This window comes from Ovis canadensis, chromosome 2 (assembly GCF_042477335.2).
Source record: "Ovis canadensis isolate MfBH-ARS-UI-01 breed Bighorn chromosome 2, ARS-UI_OviCan_v2, whole genome shotgun sequence".
Lineage (NCBI taxonomy): Eukaryota > Metazoa > Chordata > Mammalia > Artiodactyla > Bovidae > Ovis > Ovis canadensis.
Genome location: NC_091246.1, coordinates 248,334,741 through 248,355,991, shown reverse-complemented (window position 1 = coordinate 248,355,991; position 21,251 = coordinate 248,334,741). Strand labels below are relative to the sequence as shown.

The window sequence follows — 21,251 nt, the reverse complement described above, 5'->3', positions numbered from 1 at the left end:
AGGGGTCACACCTGCGTCTCTTATATCTCCTGCATTGGCAGGTGGGTTCTTTACCACTGACGCCACCTGGTCAACTCACAAGAATGGGACTAGAAGTGAGGAACAGAAGAACCAAAGGGATTACGTTCTTGCTCTGCATTAAGGAGCCTTGGCAGGTGCCCAACTTCTACTTTTCTTTTTTCTTTTAAAACAGAAACATAAGGCTATAAGCAGTCCATACAGAAACTGGAAGAAGAAAGCTACAACGTGCTTTTTAGTAGAAAATGATTTGACATACAAATTTATTTATTTGACTGTATTAAAGAAAGGCAGAATCACATTCATTTTCTTCATAGAATCCCTGTAAACAGACTGAATGTCAGATCTCTTAGCTTGCTTTGGAAACTTCTAAAAAGCTTACTATTAGCAGCCTTGGAAGCATTTTCCTTCTCCTCGAGGCTCTCCTGCTTTTGGGGGCAGATGGGGGTACCTGGTGACAGCTGATGCTAAATAAATAGCATATAGTGGGGTCTGCCAAATCCTTTTCAGCACCTCCCATAGGCAATGGGATGATTTGGCTTATTCTTGAAGTCATCTGAGTAAGCAATCAAGTTATGAAAGAGAGGATGGAGAGAAGTTTCCATTGCAGATAATTCCCAGTGTTAGGAATGGCTGAGCTTAACTGTTCAGTCTCTTCTATTGATCAGAGAGAGATGCTAGCACTGGAGCTCAGATCTTTGATCCTGTGAGACATCAGTGTAACATCATCTGTTCCATTTATTAAAATGTGTTGGAAAAGGGATTTCGGAGTAGAGAAGAGTCGTTTATTATAAAGATGGCGATAAAAGAGGAAAATCAAAGTGCAGGCGGTGTCCCTTTCTTCTTGAACTCCAATGATCACTTCACTCCTGTCAGTTTTATGGTCCAAGCAAACTCAGTTGGAAGAGCAGAGGGTGGTAACTCGGGCAGGAACACGAGGAGACCTTTATCTGGATTTGGGGACCACTTCAGATCGTTTTGGATTCCCAGCATTGTTACCTGCAGAAGGCAAAAGGGAATGGAAAAAACACGAATGCATCGATGAGCACAGAATAGGACCTGAATATGGTGGCAAACAACTACGCTGGGCCAGGAAGGGGAAGACAGCCCAGAAGGGAAACAGGAGAGATCTGGGGAAGGAAGGAAGGAAGGATCAGAGAAGGCCCCCCAATTCCTTTACAAAGGGTTACATCTCCGACAGGACTGACGGAGGCTCTTTACCTCTGTAGTTGAAGTAGCTATAGGGGATATAAGCCTTAAGATTCCATATTCTGGCCAGTGCAGTACAATGGCATAAACAGCTAATCCTTTAGAGGTATACCTGGGAAAAAAGAAACATCGTTGTCAAAGATACCTGGCTTATTATCCTGCCACGTGACTTTATACATTCCCCTTTCAATTATCTACCAATTGCAAGACCTTCAGTCTGTCACTGCTACTAGCAAGCAAATAACTTGATACCAATTTAGGTTTGGGCTTCCCTGGTGGCTGAGACAGTAAAGAATCCGCCTGCAATGCAGGAGACCTGGGTTCGATCCCTGGGTTGGGAAGATCCCCTGGAGGAGAGCATGGCAACCCACTCCAGAATTCTTGTCTGGAGAATCCCATGGACAGAGGAGCCTGGCAGGCTACAGTCCATGGGGTCGCAGAGTCAGACACGACTGAGCAGCTAAACACAGCACACACGGTTAAGCTCTGTGGGAATTATGTAGCCCTGGAAGACTCTTTCTGGGTGGTATCTTTCCTTTCTTCTCTGTATGGGGTTCTAAGTTTTCTTAAAACATTTTTTTAACTCTTATATTAGTGACACATACTGAAGCCATCTTCCTCATTATTCATATCTTTCTTTATCTTTAAATCCATATGAAAACATCTGACGGTATAAGAAGGGCAAGACGTGCAATGAAGACAAACTTGACTTCCTTTTTAAACTTTTAAATTTTTGGTCATCCCATGTGGTTTTTGGGATCTTTAGTTCCCCGATCAGGGATCAAACCAAGGCCCATGGCAGTGAAAGCATCTAGTTCTATCCTTTGGACCGCCAGGGAAATTCCCAAGACAAATCTGTTGTTCTGAGGTTTCCCTGTGCTTAGAGAAAGTGAAAGTGTTAGTCACTCGGTGTGTCCAACTCTTTGCGACCCCATACACTGTAGCCCGCCAGGCTCCTCTGTCTAAGGAATTCTTCAGGCAAGAATACTTGAGTGGGTAGCCATTCCCTTCTCCTGGAGATCTTCCCAACCCAGGGATCAAACCTGGGTCTCCCTCAATGTGGGCAGATTCTTTACCATCTGAGCCACCAGGGAAGCCTATGCTTATAGAAGAGGGTGAAAAAAAATCACTAAACAGAAACTCACCCAAAACAGAACCCTGAATGTGTTTCTCTTGATGCAAAGCCCTCAGCTCTGTGATATCACATTTGCAGAGGTCTTTCATCGAGCAGTTAGTATGTACCTGGCACTCTGTTGGGTGCTTTACATACGTTAGCTTATTTAATCCTCACGCTCTAGGAAGTTAGGTATCATCACCCCATTTTGCAGTTGAAAATTTAAAAAAAACCTGAAGTCTGCGATCAAATAAATAGATACGCAATTCCAAGTATGAATCATGCCTTCTTCACTTAGTAGCTTCATGATTCTGGGCCAATGATTACTGCCCTGGACCTGCTTTCTCCTTGTAACCTAGGGATAGTGACATTATACACTCAGTGAGATTGCTGAGGGGACTAAATGAGGAGAAAGAATTTAGGATGGAGTCTACCACATGTGGGTGCTGTACAAATATTAGCTATGACTGTGTTTAGGGGTTGAGCAAATTGGTACTTTGCAGCTCCTTCTTTCTTCACTAAGCCTACCCACCTCCCTCACTAGTTAAAGATACCCTGGGGCCCAAAACATAAACCTGGGCCACATTTAATAACACAGAACAGCTTTTGTGTTTCCTCCAGATGAGTCTGAAGCCTGGCTTGTAACCACTGTGGACCCAAGGGGTTGCCAGCTCAGGAGGGGCCACCCCTGTTCCCACCTGTAACAGACGACCAGACTCACCACACAGAGGAGTTCTCAGATTGTACTCTCCATGGTTTGGAGGCATAGATAGCCTCTCCATTGATGCTCAGCCACTTCCCAACAGCAAGGAGCCTTTCTTGGAAGATGGGAACAATCAGTCCGTCTTTGGTTGGTCCAATGTTGAGAAGATAGTTGCCTCCCAAACTTACTGTCTGAACCAGTTGCTGGTGGGAGCAGAAAACAAGGAAATCCCAGTTCTGAATGCCAAGCCTGGCTGAATGCTTAAAACACACAGATGGAGGGAAGAAGAAGAATCTAGGCTGTTCTCCCTGTGTTTTGTGAAATCCTCTATCTTTTGGAAAGGACAATATATTTTTGTCATTTTCATAGCAGGATAGGCTTACATGAGAAAATTGAAAAATTCTGCTACAGGGTTGAGAGATATATTAACTCAGATGCCAGGGAGTGATCATGGGCTCTTACCCGTGAGCTGGCACCTGCCACAGAGCTACATGCAGGGGGAAGTGTCATATATCAAGCACAGACTGTCAGCCAGGGAGCTGAAAACAAAGCACTTGGCCTTGAAAGGATTCTGTGGAGCCAGCCAGAGAGAATACAGAGATGAGAGATTCAGAGCAGGTGCTATGGAGACTCGGGGTGGGGTGGGGTGGGGCGGGGAGGTGTGGAAGAGATCTGATGAATTTCAGAATACCCGGGGCTATATAAATGCGTATGTTGCCCCTTCAGGAAAACACACTGTAAAGAGATATAGTCTTTAAGATTTTGGGGTGGGATGCGTATGTGTGTGTGTGTTTACTGTGACCCCATACAGCAGCACTTCAAGGCAGTCCAGAAAAATTAAGGCTACATACAGAAAATTTTAAAAAGCAGGTTCTGTTAGAGTACCCCAAAGACACCACCCCATTAACTTTGATGTTTCCTTCTGGTCTTTTTCTTGTGCAGTTAATTCTATATAGTTGTGATACTGCATAGCTTGTCTTTTCATCAACCCTGTAAGCATTAATCCATATTACGTTCAGAAACATTTTCATGGTTAAGGAAAATCCCCAAATCTACCGAATTATTCCTTTATGGTTGCCAGGAACTGAAACAGCCCAATGTCAATCTGAAAATAATCCTGGGGAGAACACTTCTGTACAGAACTCTTCAGTAATTAGACCTGTCTCCTTAGGACAAGTGTTATGAGTATGTTCAATAACCCAGATGGGTTCTCACGGCCCATATGTCTATCCAGAGTGCTTCCACCACTCTTAGTCAGAAGGCAGCCTGGGACTGCAGTTAACAAATAACTACCTCTTACCGAAATGATGGTGGATGTGCTTGCAATGTCAGCCATCTCCATGTCTCGACGGTAGCCCCAGGACCGCTGGTCTATGGAGGTGCACATCTCCCACTTGTGATGTGGCAAGGTCTCTGGCTGGAATTTATCTTTACAGTTGTAGTATCCTCCATGGTGACAGGAACAGTTCTGACCCCATCGGTCATTTACTACGACCTCATCCTAAAGGAGGAAGGAGTACTGAGGTCATCAGGGGTAAAACTATTTAACTCAGTTTGATAAGTCAGGTGCCTGTTTGGAAGCAAGGAGCAGACTCAGTCGAGCACAGTGGTTCTCACCTGGGGGAGACTTAAAGGGCAAAATCTAGAGACGTTCTTTGGTGGTCACAACTGGGGTGGTGCTACTGCCTTCTAGTGGGCGGAGACCAAGGATTCTTCTAAACACATTACAAAGGAATCCCCTGGCCATCCAGCAGTTAAGAATCCCCGCTTACACTGCTAGGGGGTGGGGGTTGATCCCTGGTCTGGGAACTAAGATCCTGCAGGGTCGCATGGTGTGGGCAAAAAAAAAAAATCATAAACATCTTACAACACAGAGAACTGTCCCTTCACAACAAAGAAATATCCAACTCCAAACGTTATTTGCAGTTAACCCCAGTCTAGCAACATGTAATGTCAGAACTGGAAGGGCCTGTTGAGATTATCTAGTAAACCACTTATTCTATCAGAAGAGAAATGCAGAAGAGGAGGCCTGCCTGAGATCACATTCCCAGGCAGAGTTTCTGAAAGCTGGGACTATGAATCTGGTACTCGAACCCAGCCCAGGATGCTTTTCACTATATCACCCTGACTTTCTTTACCTAAGTAAGGCAAAATCAGTAATCAAACATTCTTTTCCTTCCCTCAAGGTTTTGCTGAACTTCGAGAAATCTTAACATGGAGTAACTTAATGTCAACATTTAATACTACTATGAGGCTCATACTGGGGTATCCAGAGTAAACAAGCCACAGTTCTTGCCCTCAGAGATCCAGCAGCGATTAGCTGGAAACATATACCTGGACAATTATGATGTGACCTCACATCAGCGTTAGGAACTTCACCGAAACACCAGTTCAGGAGTGTTTCTTGCTTCTTTCAGGAAAGAATATAAATTGCCAGGAGCCAGATTTAGTACATTCCACCAGTACTTACTCTGTGTCTAACTGGGCCAAGGACTGTTCCTTGAGTTGGGGACATAGGAGTGAACAGACCCAAATTCTTACCCTCACAAAGGTGATACTTCAGTGAGGGAGACAGATAGCAACGAGGTAAATGGTATCTGAAATATGTTAGGCCAGGTAAGTGTTTAAGAGAAAGGTAAGGCAAGGAAAGACAGACAGCGCTGATGGAGGCATGCTGCGATTTTAGATAGGGTGGTCAGGAAGGTGTGACCTCCCAGAGAAGACCTCTCTGCAGGAGAGGGAATTACAGACAGCAGAGGAGTAAGGATCAGGGTCTGTCTACTTCTCCTAAAAGTCATTTCCTAATATGAGTATATGACAACCCTCTTTCCTAACGCGTGAGAAAGCACGCAGGACAAGAGTGGGTAGAACATGGTCTGCGGTGTCCCACCCGAGGATCCACACCTAAGCCGCCCCAGCCGGGGAACCACCGGGGAAGAACCACCAGACCTCGCCACTAGAGGTCCCCATGCGGCCCGAAAGTTCCAAAACACCCATCTGAATGTGCTTCCATTTCGCACACAGGATCTTTCTTCCCCTTTTCTGAATTTAGTAATAGTTAGCCAGTGACATCCTAAGAGGTTTAGGAACCTACCCAGATGGCTGAGTTCAAACTGGTCTTAGATTTTTCTTTAAAATTCGCAACGAAGCTAGAATCTGTAAGATTTTTGAAATTTTCTACGGTGAAGATTGAGACTTTTGCTTCTTTGTGTCTTGAAATGTGAACTATGAATGGGCAGCTATTGTGCAGTATAGTAGGTTGGTTATGCTGCTGCTGCTAAGTCGCTTTAGTCGTGTCCAACTCTGTGCGACCCCATAGACAGCAGCCCACCAGGCTTCCCCGTCCCTGGGATTCTCCAGCCAAGAACACTGGAGTGGGTTGTCAGTTCCTTCTCCAAGGTTGGTTATGAGGGAGAGCATAAGGTAGGCGAAGTTTCCTTCTAACTTCCTTAGAATTTGGATCTCAGGGAAAAGAAATTTCCCCATGAGTTAAACTACACAGTCTAATAGAGTAGCAAAAAAACCCCCAAAACATTGAGTAGCTGAGGTCATAGATTCTCACATTTTATTCCTATCATTTAATAAGCTTTATATATTAATTTTTTGGGTGGTTCTCTTATTTACAATGTCTGTTTGCTTAACAGTTTATTTTCTTTACAGTGGTCCAGGGCTTCTTTATACTATTTCTATCCTACTACTTAAATTTAAGAAGCTTGAAAACTAGCTAAAGGAGAAAAAGAAATCTTTAAGGAAGAAAAGCTTAAAGAAAGAAAAAGGAAGGGGCAAAAAAAGAATTAAAGGAGAAACCTTTAAGATCCATTAAGTTCCCTCATCCCTACCACACCCATATCAATACTGCTATTTATTTATTTACACTTAAAGTCCTTATTGAATTTGTTACAATATTGTTTCTGGTTTTATGTGTTGGCTTTTTAGCCTCAAGACATGTGGGATCTTAGCTCTCTGACCAGGGATCAAACCTGACCGCTTGTATTGGAAGGTGAAGGCAGTCTTAACCCCTGGATCCCCGGGGAAGTCCTGAGATTAGTATTTATTTTTGTCACAGTTGTGACATTGTTGTCATTACGGTTATTACTCCAGATCTTGGCTCCTCAAATTGTGTTTTATCCTAACAGATAAATAAGAGAGAAGTCATATAATCACATACCTTAACTGGGCTATCATTGTAGAGCCAAGCAAGAAAACCGGTAGAGTTCCAGTAAGTATCAGGACATTCCCACTCTCCATCAGACCAAATCAAGTCAGGTTTATACCTGAGAGACACAATTACAACAAAGTTCATTATCTGAATCTAGTCACAGTCAAGTCTGACAGATCTATCTTTGCCACACATATTTAAACATTAATTTCCTCCTATTTTGAAAGTACCACGGTACAGAGGAAATGGAAAACTGAAGAGATGAAAATGACCACACACACACCCACCCCTGAGCTAACACAACCACAGTTTAATACACAGCATTTTGGTATATTTCTTCCCAATCTTTTTTTAAAATGTCTTAGATTAAAAAGCAAAGCTTTAATCAGTGTGTATACAATTTGGTTTCCTTCCAGAAACTGATTCCAATGAAAAGAGTGGTGCTCCAGAACGACAGGATTACGGCTTCTGCTTTTAAGATGTGTTAACAGCTCGTACTGTTCCATCAAATGCATTTTGGGGGACAACTACCCAGAGCTTTGATCATAAAAATCTACTGAATTCCCTTGAGCCACAGTTGCATCTTTCTCATATTACTACTCTGAGCCCTGTGAGTGTGTGTATTTATACCTCTAAGGTAAGCAGTGTTAGTCCCACTTAAGAAAGCAAGAATGTATTGCTCAGAAACTTTGTTTTAGGTGCAAAACTGGTAAGTAATAGGAGCAGGAACCCATATGTAAATCTGCCTGTTAGCTAATCCAAGTTGAGTCCAAGAAAAAAGCTGCCTAAGAGGCGAGAAAAACACAGATGGTGTGTGTTTTACTGTGTACGAAAAATTGTAGCAGGCACTTTATACTCGTTAACCTCATTCATTCCCATAACACCCTGTGATGTATAAACAGGTAAAGAAACTGAGCTATCGAAAGATTAAGTAGTTCGTTCGAGGTTATACAGTCAGTAAGAAAAAAAGAACTGGATTTCTGACTTGAAGCTGGTGCTGGTCGGTTTCTTACAACTGTCCTGTCTCCTTACAGCAGTCATCTGGGTGCAAGGAGTTTGTTCGTCTTTCGGTCTACAGTTGAGTGTCCAAGCACAGACGGCTGCCTCTTAATCTTTAAAGGTCCACCATCCTCCTAAGAGGGCCCAGGAGCAAGAAGGGCAAATGCAGAATAAAACATGGTGAAGACCAGGGACAAACCCCAAAGTAAAAGTCATCATTTTTAAGGATAATTAAGAATAATAATGCCACTATGAGTCTGTACCAGGCATAGAGATAGAAACTTCATATATTATGCTGAGCCCTACTTAGAAGGCATTATTGTCACTTTACAGAGTGAGAATCTGAGGCTCAGACGAGTAACCTGTTTAAGGCTTGTAAGGGAGTTCCCTGGCTGCCCAGTGGTTAGGACTCTTTGATCCCTCGATCCCTGGTCAGGGAACTAAGATCCCACCAGCTGCACTGCTGTTGGGGTCATTGTTGTTGTTCAGTGGCTAAGCCATGTCTGATTCTTTACGACTCCATGGACTGCAGCACACCAGGCTTCCCTGTCCTTCACTGTCTCTTGGAGTTTGCTCAAACTCATGTCTATTTAGCTGGTGATGCCATCCAACCATCTCACCCTCTGTCGCCCCATTTTCCTTTTGCCCTCCATCTTTCCCAGCATCAGGGTCTTCCAATGAGTCATCTCTTTGCAGCAGGTGGCCAAAGTATTGGAGCTTCAGCATCTGTCCTTCCAATGAATATTCAGGATTGATTTCCTTTAGGATTGACTGGTTTGATCTCCCTGCTGTCCAAAGCACTCTCAAGAGTCTTCTCCAGCACCACAATTTGAAGGCATCAATTCTTTGGCCTGCCTTCTTTACAGTCCAACTCTCACATCCACACATGACTACTGGAAAAACCATAGCTTTGACTAGATGGACTTTTGTTGGCAAAGTAATTTCTCTGCTTTTTAATATGCTGTCTAGGTGTGTCATAATTTTTCTTCCAAGGAGCAAATGTCTTTTAATTTCATGGCTGTAGTCACCACCTGCAGTGATTTTGGAGCCCAAGAAAATAAAGTCTGTTACTATTTTCATTTTTTCCCCATCTATATGCCATGAAGTGATGGGACCAGATGCCACGATCTTAGTTCTGTGAATGTTGAGTTTTAAGCCATCCTTTTCACAAGCTGCGTGGCACAGCCAAAAAAATGCTTGAGGGGAAAAGAGCCAGGATTCAACTACGAATCTGCCAGACGCCAAACCCTCTGTAGGGTCCATTAGACCATGTGGCCCTTCCCCAAGCTCCTGACAGAAAGTGGTATGGAAGGAGTTACCTGAGGTTTTGACTTACTACCATCCTCAGTTCTGTTTCAGTTTATAAAAGCAGCATGACCATACTATGGAAGTTTTGAAAAGAAAAAAGAAAAAATATACTTTGTCTTAACACAATGATTACTCATTACTGTTTTGATGTCTTCTAGAGTTTTTTCATATCCCACCCCTACGCCTTTCCCCTCAACAGTATAAGCAGCTCAGATGTCACTGATGAAAGTCGTAAGGCTAAAACAATTTCTGTTTTGTACCTGTTAACAAGGTCATAGAGCTCTGGCATTGTTTTTGCATGGACAAAGGACTGTGTTTTGAAGCCATTTTCCTTATCACGTAGGTAGAGAGGATGGAACCATTCTAAAAGTGAATGATATAGTCCATAGCGTATGTCCCTGAAACAGAAAAACAGGACAGCAACTGTCATTAAGCAAAGAAAAAATATTTTAAGAAAAATCAGTTGCCAGAATTTTTACATCTCAGTGAAATTTACCCATAGGGCATACAGGGGTCAGGACCCACAGCCAGTTCCTTAAATTATCTCTTATCATTCACTTAAGCAAAATGATTGGCTTACTTTGTTTTTGATGATACAAATAACAAATTAGGCTTCCCAGGTGGTGCTAGCGGTAAAAAACTCATCTACCAATGCAGGAGACACAAGAGAGACAGGTTCTATCCCTGGGTCAGGAAGATCCCTTGGAGGAGGGCATGGCAATCCACTCCAGTACTCTTGCCTGGAGAATTCCATGGACAGAGGAGCCCAGCGGGCTACAGTCCATGGGGTCACAAAGAGTTGGACATGACTGAATTGACTTAGCAGATAACAAATTATCTTTATACATAAATTATCTTGACACCAAAATGTTATTTAAACCATTTTCTGTCTTTTGAGTCAATTATCTCAATAACTTATAGTACTATTAAAAATGTTTTCTGTTAATCATAATATATATTGAAGAGATACTGGAAAATAGAGACAAATACCAAGAATATCCAAAATCTCATCACTCAGAAAGAATCACTAGTACCATTTTCTGTGCAGTTGAAATTAATGAATATAGGTTTATTGTTTCATATAAGATTTACTAATAGTTTTTAATATACCTGAAACAAACTATGGTTAAATTTACCTATTTTCATATACAATAAAACTTGTGAATTAAGAAGAGTGAGTGTTTTGGAAATGCTATAATACAAGAAGTAATGATAACATTTGCAATGGCATAGATAAAGCAGAAAGAACTGAAGTTAAGAATTTCATCATGTGATTCAGTGACTGACTAGATACAGAGAAGGTGAAAATCAAGGCTCTTAGAATTCAGATCTAATCAATGTCTCAGACTTTTACAGCAGGACTATTATTAGCAGAGCACAGCACTGGGAACCTGAATGTTTCACAGGTGACATAAGTCAGCAAATGCTTTCTTAAATGACCAGATAACTTTGAGGCTTTGTAGGCCTTGCTATCGGAGAAGGTGATGGCACCCCACTCCAGTACTCTTGCCTGGAAAATCCCATGGACGGAGGAGCCTGGTAGGCTGCAGTCCATGGGGTCGTGAAGAGTCAGACACGACTGAGCGACTTCACTTTCACTTTTCACTTTCATGCACTGGAGAAGGAAATGGCAACCCACTCCAGTGTTCTTGCCTGGAGAATCCCAGGGACGGGGTAGCCTAGTGGGCTGCTGTCTATGGGGTCGCACAGAGTTGGACACGACTGAAGTGACTTAGCAGCAGCAGCAGCAGGCCTTGCTATGTCTACCCCAACTCTGCAATTAGAGCTTGAAAGTAGCCAGAATCAATCCCTAAGTGAATGAACACAACTGTATTCCAATCAAACTTTATTTATACAAATAATTAGCTGGTCTACCCCTTAAACAGGACTTCAAGTTTGCCAAATCACAATAGAGCTGAGTGGGCATGACACAAATACCACTTTTCCTCCTTACAGGCAAATATACTCAGAACAATAGGGTCCAAAATCAGAACACCTGGGTTCAAATCCCACTTCTGCCCCTTCCCAGCTCTTTGACCTTGGGAAGTTACATCTTAAGTGGCAGATATTAGAAAATATTACCTAGAATCACGAGTGATGCCTTACCTCCCTTTTTGTTGCTTTAACTGCGCTCTTCAGCTCTCTCCTCATTTACCCCCCATCTAAACCTTCCATGAAAGCCTACAAAGCTCTGGGTTGACAGCTAAGGACACAAAGATGAGACACAACCCTGGCCTCCACCAGACACTGGAAAAGGCCCTAGGTTGGAAGGCTTCCCAGAGAGAATCCTTTGCAGAGCACAAGTGCAGCATTGTGGTCTATGCTGGGTATCCTTCACCTAACCAGAGACGGCCGTGCACTTCTCTGATGCTGTCACCTCTGGTCACATGGAAACTGCCAAGGTTCAAACACTGCCAATTCAGGGCCAGAAGCCCTCCCATGTACCGGTTAAGTGCAAACTTAGAAAACACAGAAGAGTAGGGAAGGCACGGGGTACTGGGTGGTTAGAGCAAAAGCGATGATGGGGTGACTGTCCGTGGACACGCACCTCTTCCGGATGGCTGTTCCCAACTCACCAACCAAATCACGATGGGGCCCCACATCCTTAGAGTTCCAGTTCCAAGACACAGGGCTTGGCCAGTTTGTGTAGCCTTCATGATGCTTTGTTGTCAGGACTACATACCTGTGGACATTGAAACCATATGAGCAAAGGAAGTGGGCAGCGGGCCACGAGCACCAACTTACCTGTCACGCCTGAGGCTTTTAAAATGGTTGAGGGAACTCAACTACAGGAAATGTACAGCTGACCCTTGAAGAACATGGTGGTTAGGGGGTGGTTAGCAGGTGTCTGCTGACCCCTGCGCAGAAGGAAATCCATGTATAACTCTTGACTTCGCCCTAAACTACTAATAGCCTACTCTTGACTGGAAGGCTTACCGATAACATAAATGGTCGATTAACACCCATTTTGTATGTTATATGTATAATCTGCTGTATTTGTACAATGATGTAAGCTAGAGAAAAGAAAATGTTAAGAAAATCATAAGGAAGAGAAAATGCATTATAGTACTGCACCGCATTTCTTTTTTTATTTTATTGGAGTATAGTTGCTTTACAATGTTGTGTTAGTTGGAGATTGGGCATAGTACTGTATTTATTGATACCAGAAGTTTGCATTGTCTGTTAACAAGATGAACCACCTGTCAGTATCTACAGCAATACTGTCTTACATGATACAAAACACTGCAGGCGTTAGCTGTTACTAACGCTAAATATCAAAGCTGGAAAGCTAATGTGAAAAAGCAATTCATATTTATTTGTAGTTATAATGATTCATTCATTGATAATGAAGAAACAGCCACATGATTGCTTTATAGTAGCCTAGTGCAATCAATATGATGGCTTCATGATAGCATAGCTTATACACTGATGAATGAATCATTATAATTTTTTTATGGCATATGGTATTACACTCATATTCAAAATATGGGATTGGAAACATTGTTACATTTTTTAAAAAGTCACTTGAATGTGATGATAGGTTGAGTTTTGTTTTTTTTTTTAATTGGAGGCTAATTACTTTACAATATTGTAGTGGTTTTTGCCACACATTGACATGAATCAGCCATGGGTGTACATGCGTTCCTCATCCTGAAGCCCCCTCCCACCTCCCTCCCCATCCCATCCCTCAGGATCAACCCAGTGCACCAGCCCTGAGCACCCTGTTTCATACATCGGTTGACTTTCGCTGAAAGTTTTAATTTTGTTTTAGGTTTGAAGGATTTGTTAACAAAAGAAACCACTGGTTACATACCCGATAACCAATTTCAATATTTAATAGATAATTTAACTTAATTACAACATACAGTTGTTAAAAAAAAACAGAAATAACAGAAGTAACAGTGTGCATATCACCAAAATGGGCCACCAACCTATATCCAGACTTGAACAGAGCTGCAAAGTCCCGCGTAATAGCAATCTGGAGGCCCAGTTGGGAGAAGGGTCCCAGGCAGTGGGTCCACCCCACCATGAGACTTCAAATTGCAGGTCTGGGGGCTCCTGCTTAAAACCCCAGGACACAAACTGGTATCATCATCAGTTTGCATGCAGCTCTGGTTTTCCTTTAACTTTTACAACGCTGTTTGTTTCACCTTGTGAGTCACAAGATTTTCCAGACCTCCAGGGGCTCAGGAAATTCCAAGATCCTCTCTTATCCAAGGTGCTGCCTGACTTGCTGGTAACAACTGGTGTGCTTACAGGCAGACAAGTCATCCAGGCAGGGTCCAGGCAAGGTTAGAAGTCGGTCAGAGGCCTGCTGTCTTGCTTCTGAAGGCTGAACAAGACTACCTCCATTTTAATTTCCCTAACAGTCTGATACATAGTTATTTAATTATGAGAGGGGACTGGAAGGTGGTGCATACTGTATGGTAATATAATTCTTTGAAAGCAAAGTTTCTAAAAAGTAAGAAGATATTGTTAATTTTATATGAAGTATTGCTTACTTTCTGCTTACGTAAGGACTGGCTACTTACTTCCATGCCAATCTTGCATGTGATGTTCTACAGATGGACACTTAGGTGGTGATGGCAATGATGACACAAAGCGTTTCATACAGTTCTGCCATTCAGTTCTCAGATCTCATGAAGACACTTATACACTTACACAACAGATAGGTTTATTAACTGTATGGCATAAGGATTATTTACTGTTCATTAAGTGGAAGTGGGTCATCATAAAGGTATTCACGATGAGTATCCTGAGGAGGAAGGGGAGGGGTTGGTCTTGCCATCTCAGGGGTGGCAGAGGAAAAGGAGGTGGACAGGAGGCAGGAGAGGTGGGTATTCAGGGTAACGTTACGGAAATATCTCATATATTTCTGTCTGACTGTTAGAACTCGCTTGCCAGTGCAGGAGATGCAAGTTCAATCCCTGGGTCAGGAAGATCCCCTGGAGAAGGAAATGGCAACCCACTCCAGTACTCTTGCCTGGAGAATTCCATGGACAGAGGAGCCTGGGCTACAGTCCATGGGGTTGCAAAAGAGTTGGACACGACTTAATGACAAACCAATGACAAATATGATACCAATCCTTCCATGGTTTGCTTTAGTTTCATATCATATCACAGAAGGGTCAATATGGTAAAAGAAGTCAAAAGCTGTCCTGAATAATCAGAATCCTTCTGCCAGGCTGTCTAATGTCAATCTGTTTTCTGGCACTGCTTCTTCTATGTCTTCTCCCTCATTGTCTGGGACTTATTCAGAAGCACTTATCTCCATCAAACTGTCTTATGTTGGTTCCTCAAGTGTGAGGTCACCAGCTCCTGAATTTTTCCAAGATCCTTATCTTGAAACCCTGCACCTCCCCACTCCTTCCCGCCCGCCCCCGCCCCCCTCGCCCCCGCCATATCCGCATCTCTTTCACGATCTCCTTAGTTGGCTCTGCTGTAAATCCTGTGAAGTCACGCACAACATCTGGACACAGTTTTCTCTGGCAGGAATTTTATTGTTTTGGGCTTGATGGTTTTTTCTATAAAAACAATGGCATCTTCAGTGGTGTAATCCTTCCAGACTTTCATGATGCTGTCTATATCGGGGTTCTCTTCCCTTGTGCTGGCAACCCTTTCCATCAAGCACCATGTGTAATGAGCCTTAAAGATCCTTAAAGTCCACTATGGGGATTTCCCTGGTGGTCCCGTGGTTAAGAATCTGCTGTGCAATGCAGGGGATGCAGGTTCGATCCCTGGTCAGAGAACTAAGATCCCACATGCCCCGGAGCAACAAAGCCTGCATGCCACAGCTGGAGAGTCCACCCGCTAAAACTAAGACCCAATGCAACCAAATCAATCAATTAATAAAAAAAGAAAAGATCCTTATGAGCCCTAGATATACAGGTTGAATTAGAGATGTTGTGTTTGGGGTAGACCACTTCAATGTCTTTGCTGTTGAACTCTTGGGGTTCTGGGTGGCCAGGGCATTGTCCAATATTAAAAGAACTTTAAAAGGCAGTTTCTTACTGGCAAGGTACTTCCTGACTTCAGGGACAAAGCAGTGATGGAACCAATCCAGAAAAAGGGTCTTTGTTGTCCAGGCCTACTTGTTTTACAACCAAAAGACTGGCAGTTTGTATCATCTTTTCCCTTCAAGGCTCATTGATTAGTAGGTTTATAGAAAAGGATTGAGTTCCCTGGTGGCTCAGATGGTAAAAGTGTACCTGCCTACAGTGTGGGAGACCCAGGTTCGATTCCTGGGTCGGGAAGATCCCCTGGAGAAGGAAATGGCAACCCACTCCAGTATAAACCTGATTGCATTTGCACCAAACAGTAGAGTTAGCCAGTCCCCTCCTGACTTAAATCCTGGTGATAACTTCTCTTCCTCACTAATAAATGTTCTTAGAGGCATTTCTCCTCCACTGGATGGCCCACTTTAATCTGTATTAGAACCCTGCTCAGGGGTTTCCCTGGTGGTAAAGTGGTTAAGACTCTGCACTTCTACTGCAGAGGGCACAGGTTCAATCCCTGGTTGGCCAACTAAGATCTCGCATGCCACCTGGGGCCACCAAAACACAAAAGGAAAAAAGCAAACACTGCATAGGCAGAAATCCTTTCTCCTCAATGATCTTTTCAATGGCCTCTGGGAACTCATCTCCTGGTTGGTAGTAACCACTTCTCCCGTTATCTTGACATTTAAAAAGCCAAACCTCTTTAGAAAATTATCAAACCATCCTTTGTTGGCATTAAATTCTCCAGCTTTAGATCCTTCACCTTCCTTTTAAGTTGTCATGTGACTTCACTTTTTCTTGAATCATTTTAGTGTCTTTATGTATACCGTTCTTGTAGCAATCCTGCACCCACATCAAAGCTGCATTTTCAATAAGAGATAAAAAGATATTTTGCAATAAGTGCAAGGTTTTCATGCCTTATGGCATAGTTGCAATGACAGCTTTTTTTGTTTTTGTTTTTTTTATGCTGGATTCATGTTGGAAGGGCAGTGGGCAACCGCAGCTGCAGACCTGAATCTACAGGACATATCAAGCAATTCAACTTTTTCCTGTAATGTTAAGTTTCTCCGCTTCTTGGGAGCACTTCTGGCATCACTAGGGGAGCTTTGGATGGGTGTCATGGTGTTATTCAAGGCTTATGATATTGCACTAAACAAGATGAAAGATACTTGAGAACATGAGAGATGACTTTTTACTGCGATAGTTAATTTACCAGGGGGATGAGCGCTCATGTGAAGATTAGCATCACTTGGTGTTTTAAGTGGACACGACAGTTGAGCTCACCAACAGGACACCAATAGGAGGTGGCTACAAAATTATGAGAGAGGTACAGTATGTACTGTGATTAATTTAATGCATTTTATGATTTAATATGGGCTTCCCAGGTGGCGCTACTGGTAAAGAACCCACCTGCCAGTGCAGGAGGCCTAAAGACAGAAGGCCTGGTGGGCTACAGTCCATGGGATCACAAAGAGTCAGACACGACTGAGTGACTGAGCAGACACACAGAAATGGTAAAGTAAACTAGTATCTATACATTTTATGCATTCATGACATACTCTTTTCTGAATTTTTGATATTTCTGTGAGTTTTTTCAAATTATAACAAATCTCCCAAAATTTTGGAAAAAACTTGCACATAAATGGACCCATGAAGTTCAAACCTGTGTGTTCAAGGGTCAACTGAACTTGTATGAATGACTATATTAGTGATACCCAGGGAATTGCTTCAGTCACAACACCCCTTGGGTATTGTTCCAGGAATGAAAGCAAATTTGAGGAAGCCACAGTCCTTAGTTCCCAGACAAGCAGGAGACTAGGAAGGAAAGAAGGAGGAAAGGAATAGGTAAGGGAAAAAATGTATGCACTGGCTCTCCAGCTCTTGAGCCCTTCTGTGTATTAATGTTAATAATTAAAAAAAAAAAAAAAAAAAAACACAAGGCTTTGCCCTAAAGGAGAAAGAAATCTCTACTAAAAGCAGATGACAGAAAAGTAAGATGTTTATCAAGCCCATATCAATTTACAGAGATGACTAAAGGCCAAAAGAAAAAGGGGAGAAAAGGCAAGTGTTGAAATAACAACCAAATCACTCAACATTTCATTTACTTTTATGGCAGAAAAACAGTTGGTGCCCAACGTGATAATTTAATCCCCGGCTGATGTGGGGAGCTCAGGATTTTAAGGGCTAGACAGTATTTCAGGCTCTGTGGACCACAGTCCTCTCTGTGGTATATCCTTCTTCTACTCTTTAAAAACAGGTTTTTGAAAATGTAAAAATCCTTCTCAAGAAACTTACAAAAAACAGGCACAGGACCAATCCCTCTGGTCATGGTTACAGACCCCTGGTGTGGCGGAAAGAACCTTCATCTCAAGGTCATGGGATCTGGAGTCTGGGCCATTAGTTCCCTTCCTCTATCTGGGCCAGGCATCTTGGCCATAGTAAGGGCACTTGTCCTAGACAAAGGAATGTCTCCCAGATTTTAACTTCTTCATTTGAAAATTATGGATTTCTAAGGCTTCTGAAAGACAGTGAACTCCTCCTCTGTTTTGTCAAGCCTTACATTCCCATGCCTTTAATTGCAAACACTAAATATCAGTTGTAATTTCTCTTTAGTACATGAGGACTTAAAGTCCAAAAGAAACTAAAAGCTGGAAGTCTTCTGAGACAAGACAACAGTGGGAGACTGCCCTAAGCCAGAGGCTGGAAAACCTACCTGCCTTCATTCTTACCCTCCTCCAAATCACTGCTCGCTCAACCGCCAAGCTCATCCTTGAAGCTGAGGGTCACCATTCCTTAACTTAATACCTGCAACATTCTGCCTTCAAGGATCACTCCTTCAGGGCCAGCCCCAGCCTTCAACAGCCTTGGGAGTCCTTGCCTCCCCCATCCAAGCTCTACACTGGCAGTTCTCTGAACCATTCACATGCAAGCTGCAACAGTTCTCAAAACAATTTCATGAGCACTCTCTACATGCAAGGCATTGAGAAGAGCAGACGACAGAGTCTATATTATTGCCCAAATACACTGGGCATCAGAACTTTCTTCCCTCTGGGACATATTAAAGCTGAAAGAAGAACACAATTCCTGGGTACAGCCACGGAAGGAGGCGGTAGGGAGGTAAAAGGCCTTGTTCAAGTTCACAGTTGAACTAGGATCAGACTCCCGACGTCTGGTTAAAATCCTGGAACCTTGATTGTCTTGCTGACCTGCAGGGGACTGACTAGGTATCACTTAGCTCAATCCTCCCCCATATTCAGGTCTTTCCAAGTCCACCACCAACCTGAAACCTTTATTTCCTTCTAATCCTCAAGCTTAAGATCTGGCGTGACACACACAATTCTGCATCTTTCGGGAGGCAAAACAGAGTACCCCCGACATCTGAGGTCACAGGGACTTCTGTGTGAACCGGCAAATCTCGCCTCCTCCCCGCCCCCACCCCGCTCGATTCCCACCAGCCTAAGGCCCTCCCGGGGCGGCGGCCTCACTCACTTGGCCCCGGCGGCCTTGAAGAGGTCAGCCCAGCTGTCGGGGTGGAAGAAGTGCGCCGTGAACCTTGGCCCGAAGTCGGCGTAGCTGAAACCGGGCGGGTAGTTCTCTTTCATGAAGTTCTCGTACTGAGGCAGCTTCGCGCCCTGCCAGTGCCACCAGAACCACTCGCTGCCCCAGGCGGGCACCGAGAACACGCCCCAGTGTACGAACACCCCGAATTTGGCTTCATCGAACCAGGCCGGCAGCGGCCGGGAGTCCAGACTCGGCCAGTCCGGGGTGTAGCGGCGCGGAGGGTCGGTGCAGCGCCGAGGGTCGGTGCAGCCCGGGGGCCGCACCGCTCCGAGCACCAGCACCAGCTGCAGCAGAAGCAACAGCCCGGCGCCCACCACCCGCGACCTCATCACGGGATGCGGCACGGCTGCCTCGATGCCTCTCCGCCCTCCTCTTAACGCGCAGGTGCGGGGCGAGCGGTCACGCCCACCCTAGCTCCTAATTGGCTCGGAAGGGAAAGGGGGTGGGGCAACTCGGGCTGCTTGGCTACCGGGAGTCTTTCCTCTCGGTGGGCGGGCGGTCCCTGCCACCGCTCTGGCGCTCTAAGGGAGAAAGAGGCAGGGAGGCGTTGATGCCGCTCAGGTGACCAGTGACTAAACACTTAAGAAGAGATTCACTGCCGGGTGAAATCGTGGGCTGGGTGTGTGTGTTAAAGTTACGGTGTGTGCAGAGAACTGAGCGGGGTCCACGTTGGCCTTACTGTTGGGAGCTGTTTGTTGTTGCTGTTCAGGCGCTCAGTCGTGTCCGACCCTTTGCGACCCCATGGACTGCAGCACGCCAGGCCTCCCTGTCCATCGCCAACTCCCGGAGTTTACTCAAACTCATGTCCAGTGAGTCGGTGATGCCATCCAACCATCTCCTCTGTCGTCCCCTTCTCCTGCCGTCAATCTTTCCCAGCATCAGCATCTTTTCCAATGAATCAGTTCTTCGCATCAGGTGGCCAAAGTATTGTAGTTTCAGCTTCAACATCAGTCCTTCTGATGAACACCCAGGACTGATCTCCTTTCGGATGGATGGATTGGATCTCCTTGCAGTCCAAGGGACTCTCAAGAGTCTTTTCCAGCACCACAATTGGAAAGCATCAATTCTTTGGCGCTCAGCTTTCTTTACAGTCCAACTCTCACATCTATACATGACTACTGGAAAAGTAATGTCCGCCGGGGTCCAGCCCCCACAGGATCCAGGGAAACCCGAAGGAGAAACGGCTTTGGCGATTGATTTAGAGAGAGATAAGGAAAGAATGTTGAAGATAAGAAAATAGAGGAGAGAAAGAGGCTGATGTTTCTTGGTTTACACAGAAAGCCAATAAAACTCCGAGACAAGAAGTTTGCCCTCTTCACGCCGGCCGCAGGTGCCCTCCCGGTCTCCCGAGGGAGTGAAGACGCAGAACGTCTTCCCAGTTCAGGTCTTAGAAACCCGGGCAGATAAGTGAACGCAGCGAGCCCCTATGCTCCAAGGGATCAGCCTGAAAAAAAGAGGGAGAGGGAGATAGAGAGAGAAAGAAAGATAGAAGAAAAAACATGGGGTGACCAAGCTGTTTCGATGAGCAAGGCCCAGAAGCTTTATTTTTCAAAAGGTACTTTTATACCTTGCCTTATATATGGAGGGAAATGAACGATGCAAGGTCATACAGAGTCAGCCCAAACATTCCAGCAGTTTTGCCCTTACCGAAACCAGGATTTTTTCTGCATACCTTTCCCACAAATGATGTTGTATACAATATCTTGTGGCCTTGGAGGCCTGGTAACATTTTATGACCCTCTTTTGATAAAGGCTGGTCAACCAGAAAACTTATTTTCCCTCAAAGTGTTTTTTCTTTATATTTTTAATCTATGTCAGCCTCAGAAAATGCCACAGTTACATTTTTCACAGAGTAAAGGTGCAGTGAGTTACAAGAAAGAACCAATTGGCTCAAAGATCTAATGTGGTTAAATTCAAGGCTACGCTTGTTTTTCTTACATTCTCACTATGTTAACTAATGCATTCCCAGGCGCACAGTGGATAAGAGATACGGGAACTTAGCAACAAGCATTGGCCCAATAATGAAATGCTACACTAGCACTACTCTAATAACTTTTAACTCTTTCAAAGCCTCTATGTTTTAGGCTTTCCGTGCCTCTCACAGCTGGGAGGCTGTAAATAATCATATGTGTAGCTGTAAGAGTCTGGATATACCTGCCAAGCAAGCTAGAATGCTAACAGAGG

The 21,251-nt window shown here is 44.0% G+C and overlaps 1 protein-coding gene across 1 annotated transcript; it reads right to left on the bottom strand.

Annotated features, from left to right (window-relative positions):
* Positions 1-250: 250 nt before the first annotated feature.
* FUCA1 (alpha-L-fucosidase 1) lies at positions 251-19,634 on the bottom strand. Its single transcript, XM_069578984.1, has 8 exons — positions 18,996-19,634; positions 12,059-12,193; positions 9,771-9,908; positions 7,213-7,318; positions 4,345-4,545; positions 3,063-3,247; positions 1,240-1,339; positions 251-1,017 (listed from the first exon to the last, which is right to left on the bottom strand). Exons 1-8 carry the CDS (start codon positions 19,394-19,396, stop codon positions 877-879), a joined length of 1,407 nt encoding a protein of 468 aa, XP_069435085.1. The 5' UTR covers positions 19,397-19,634; the 3' UTR covers positions 251-876.
* Positions 19,635-21,251: the final 1,617 nt, after the last annotated feature.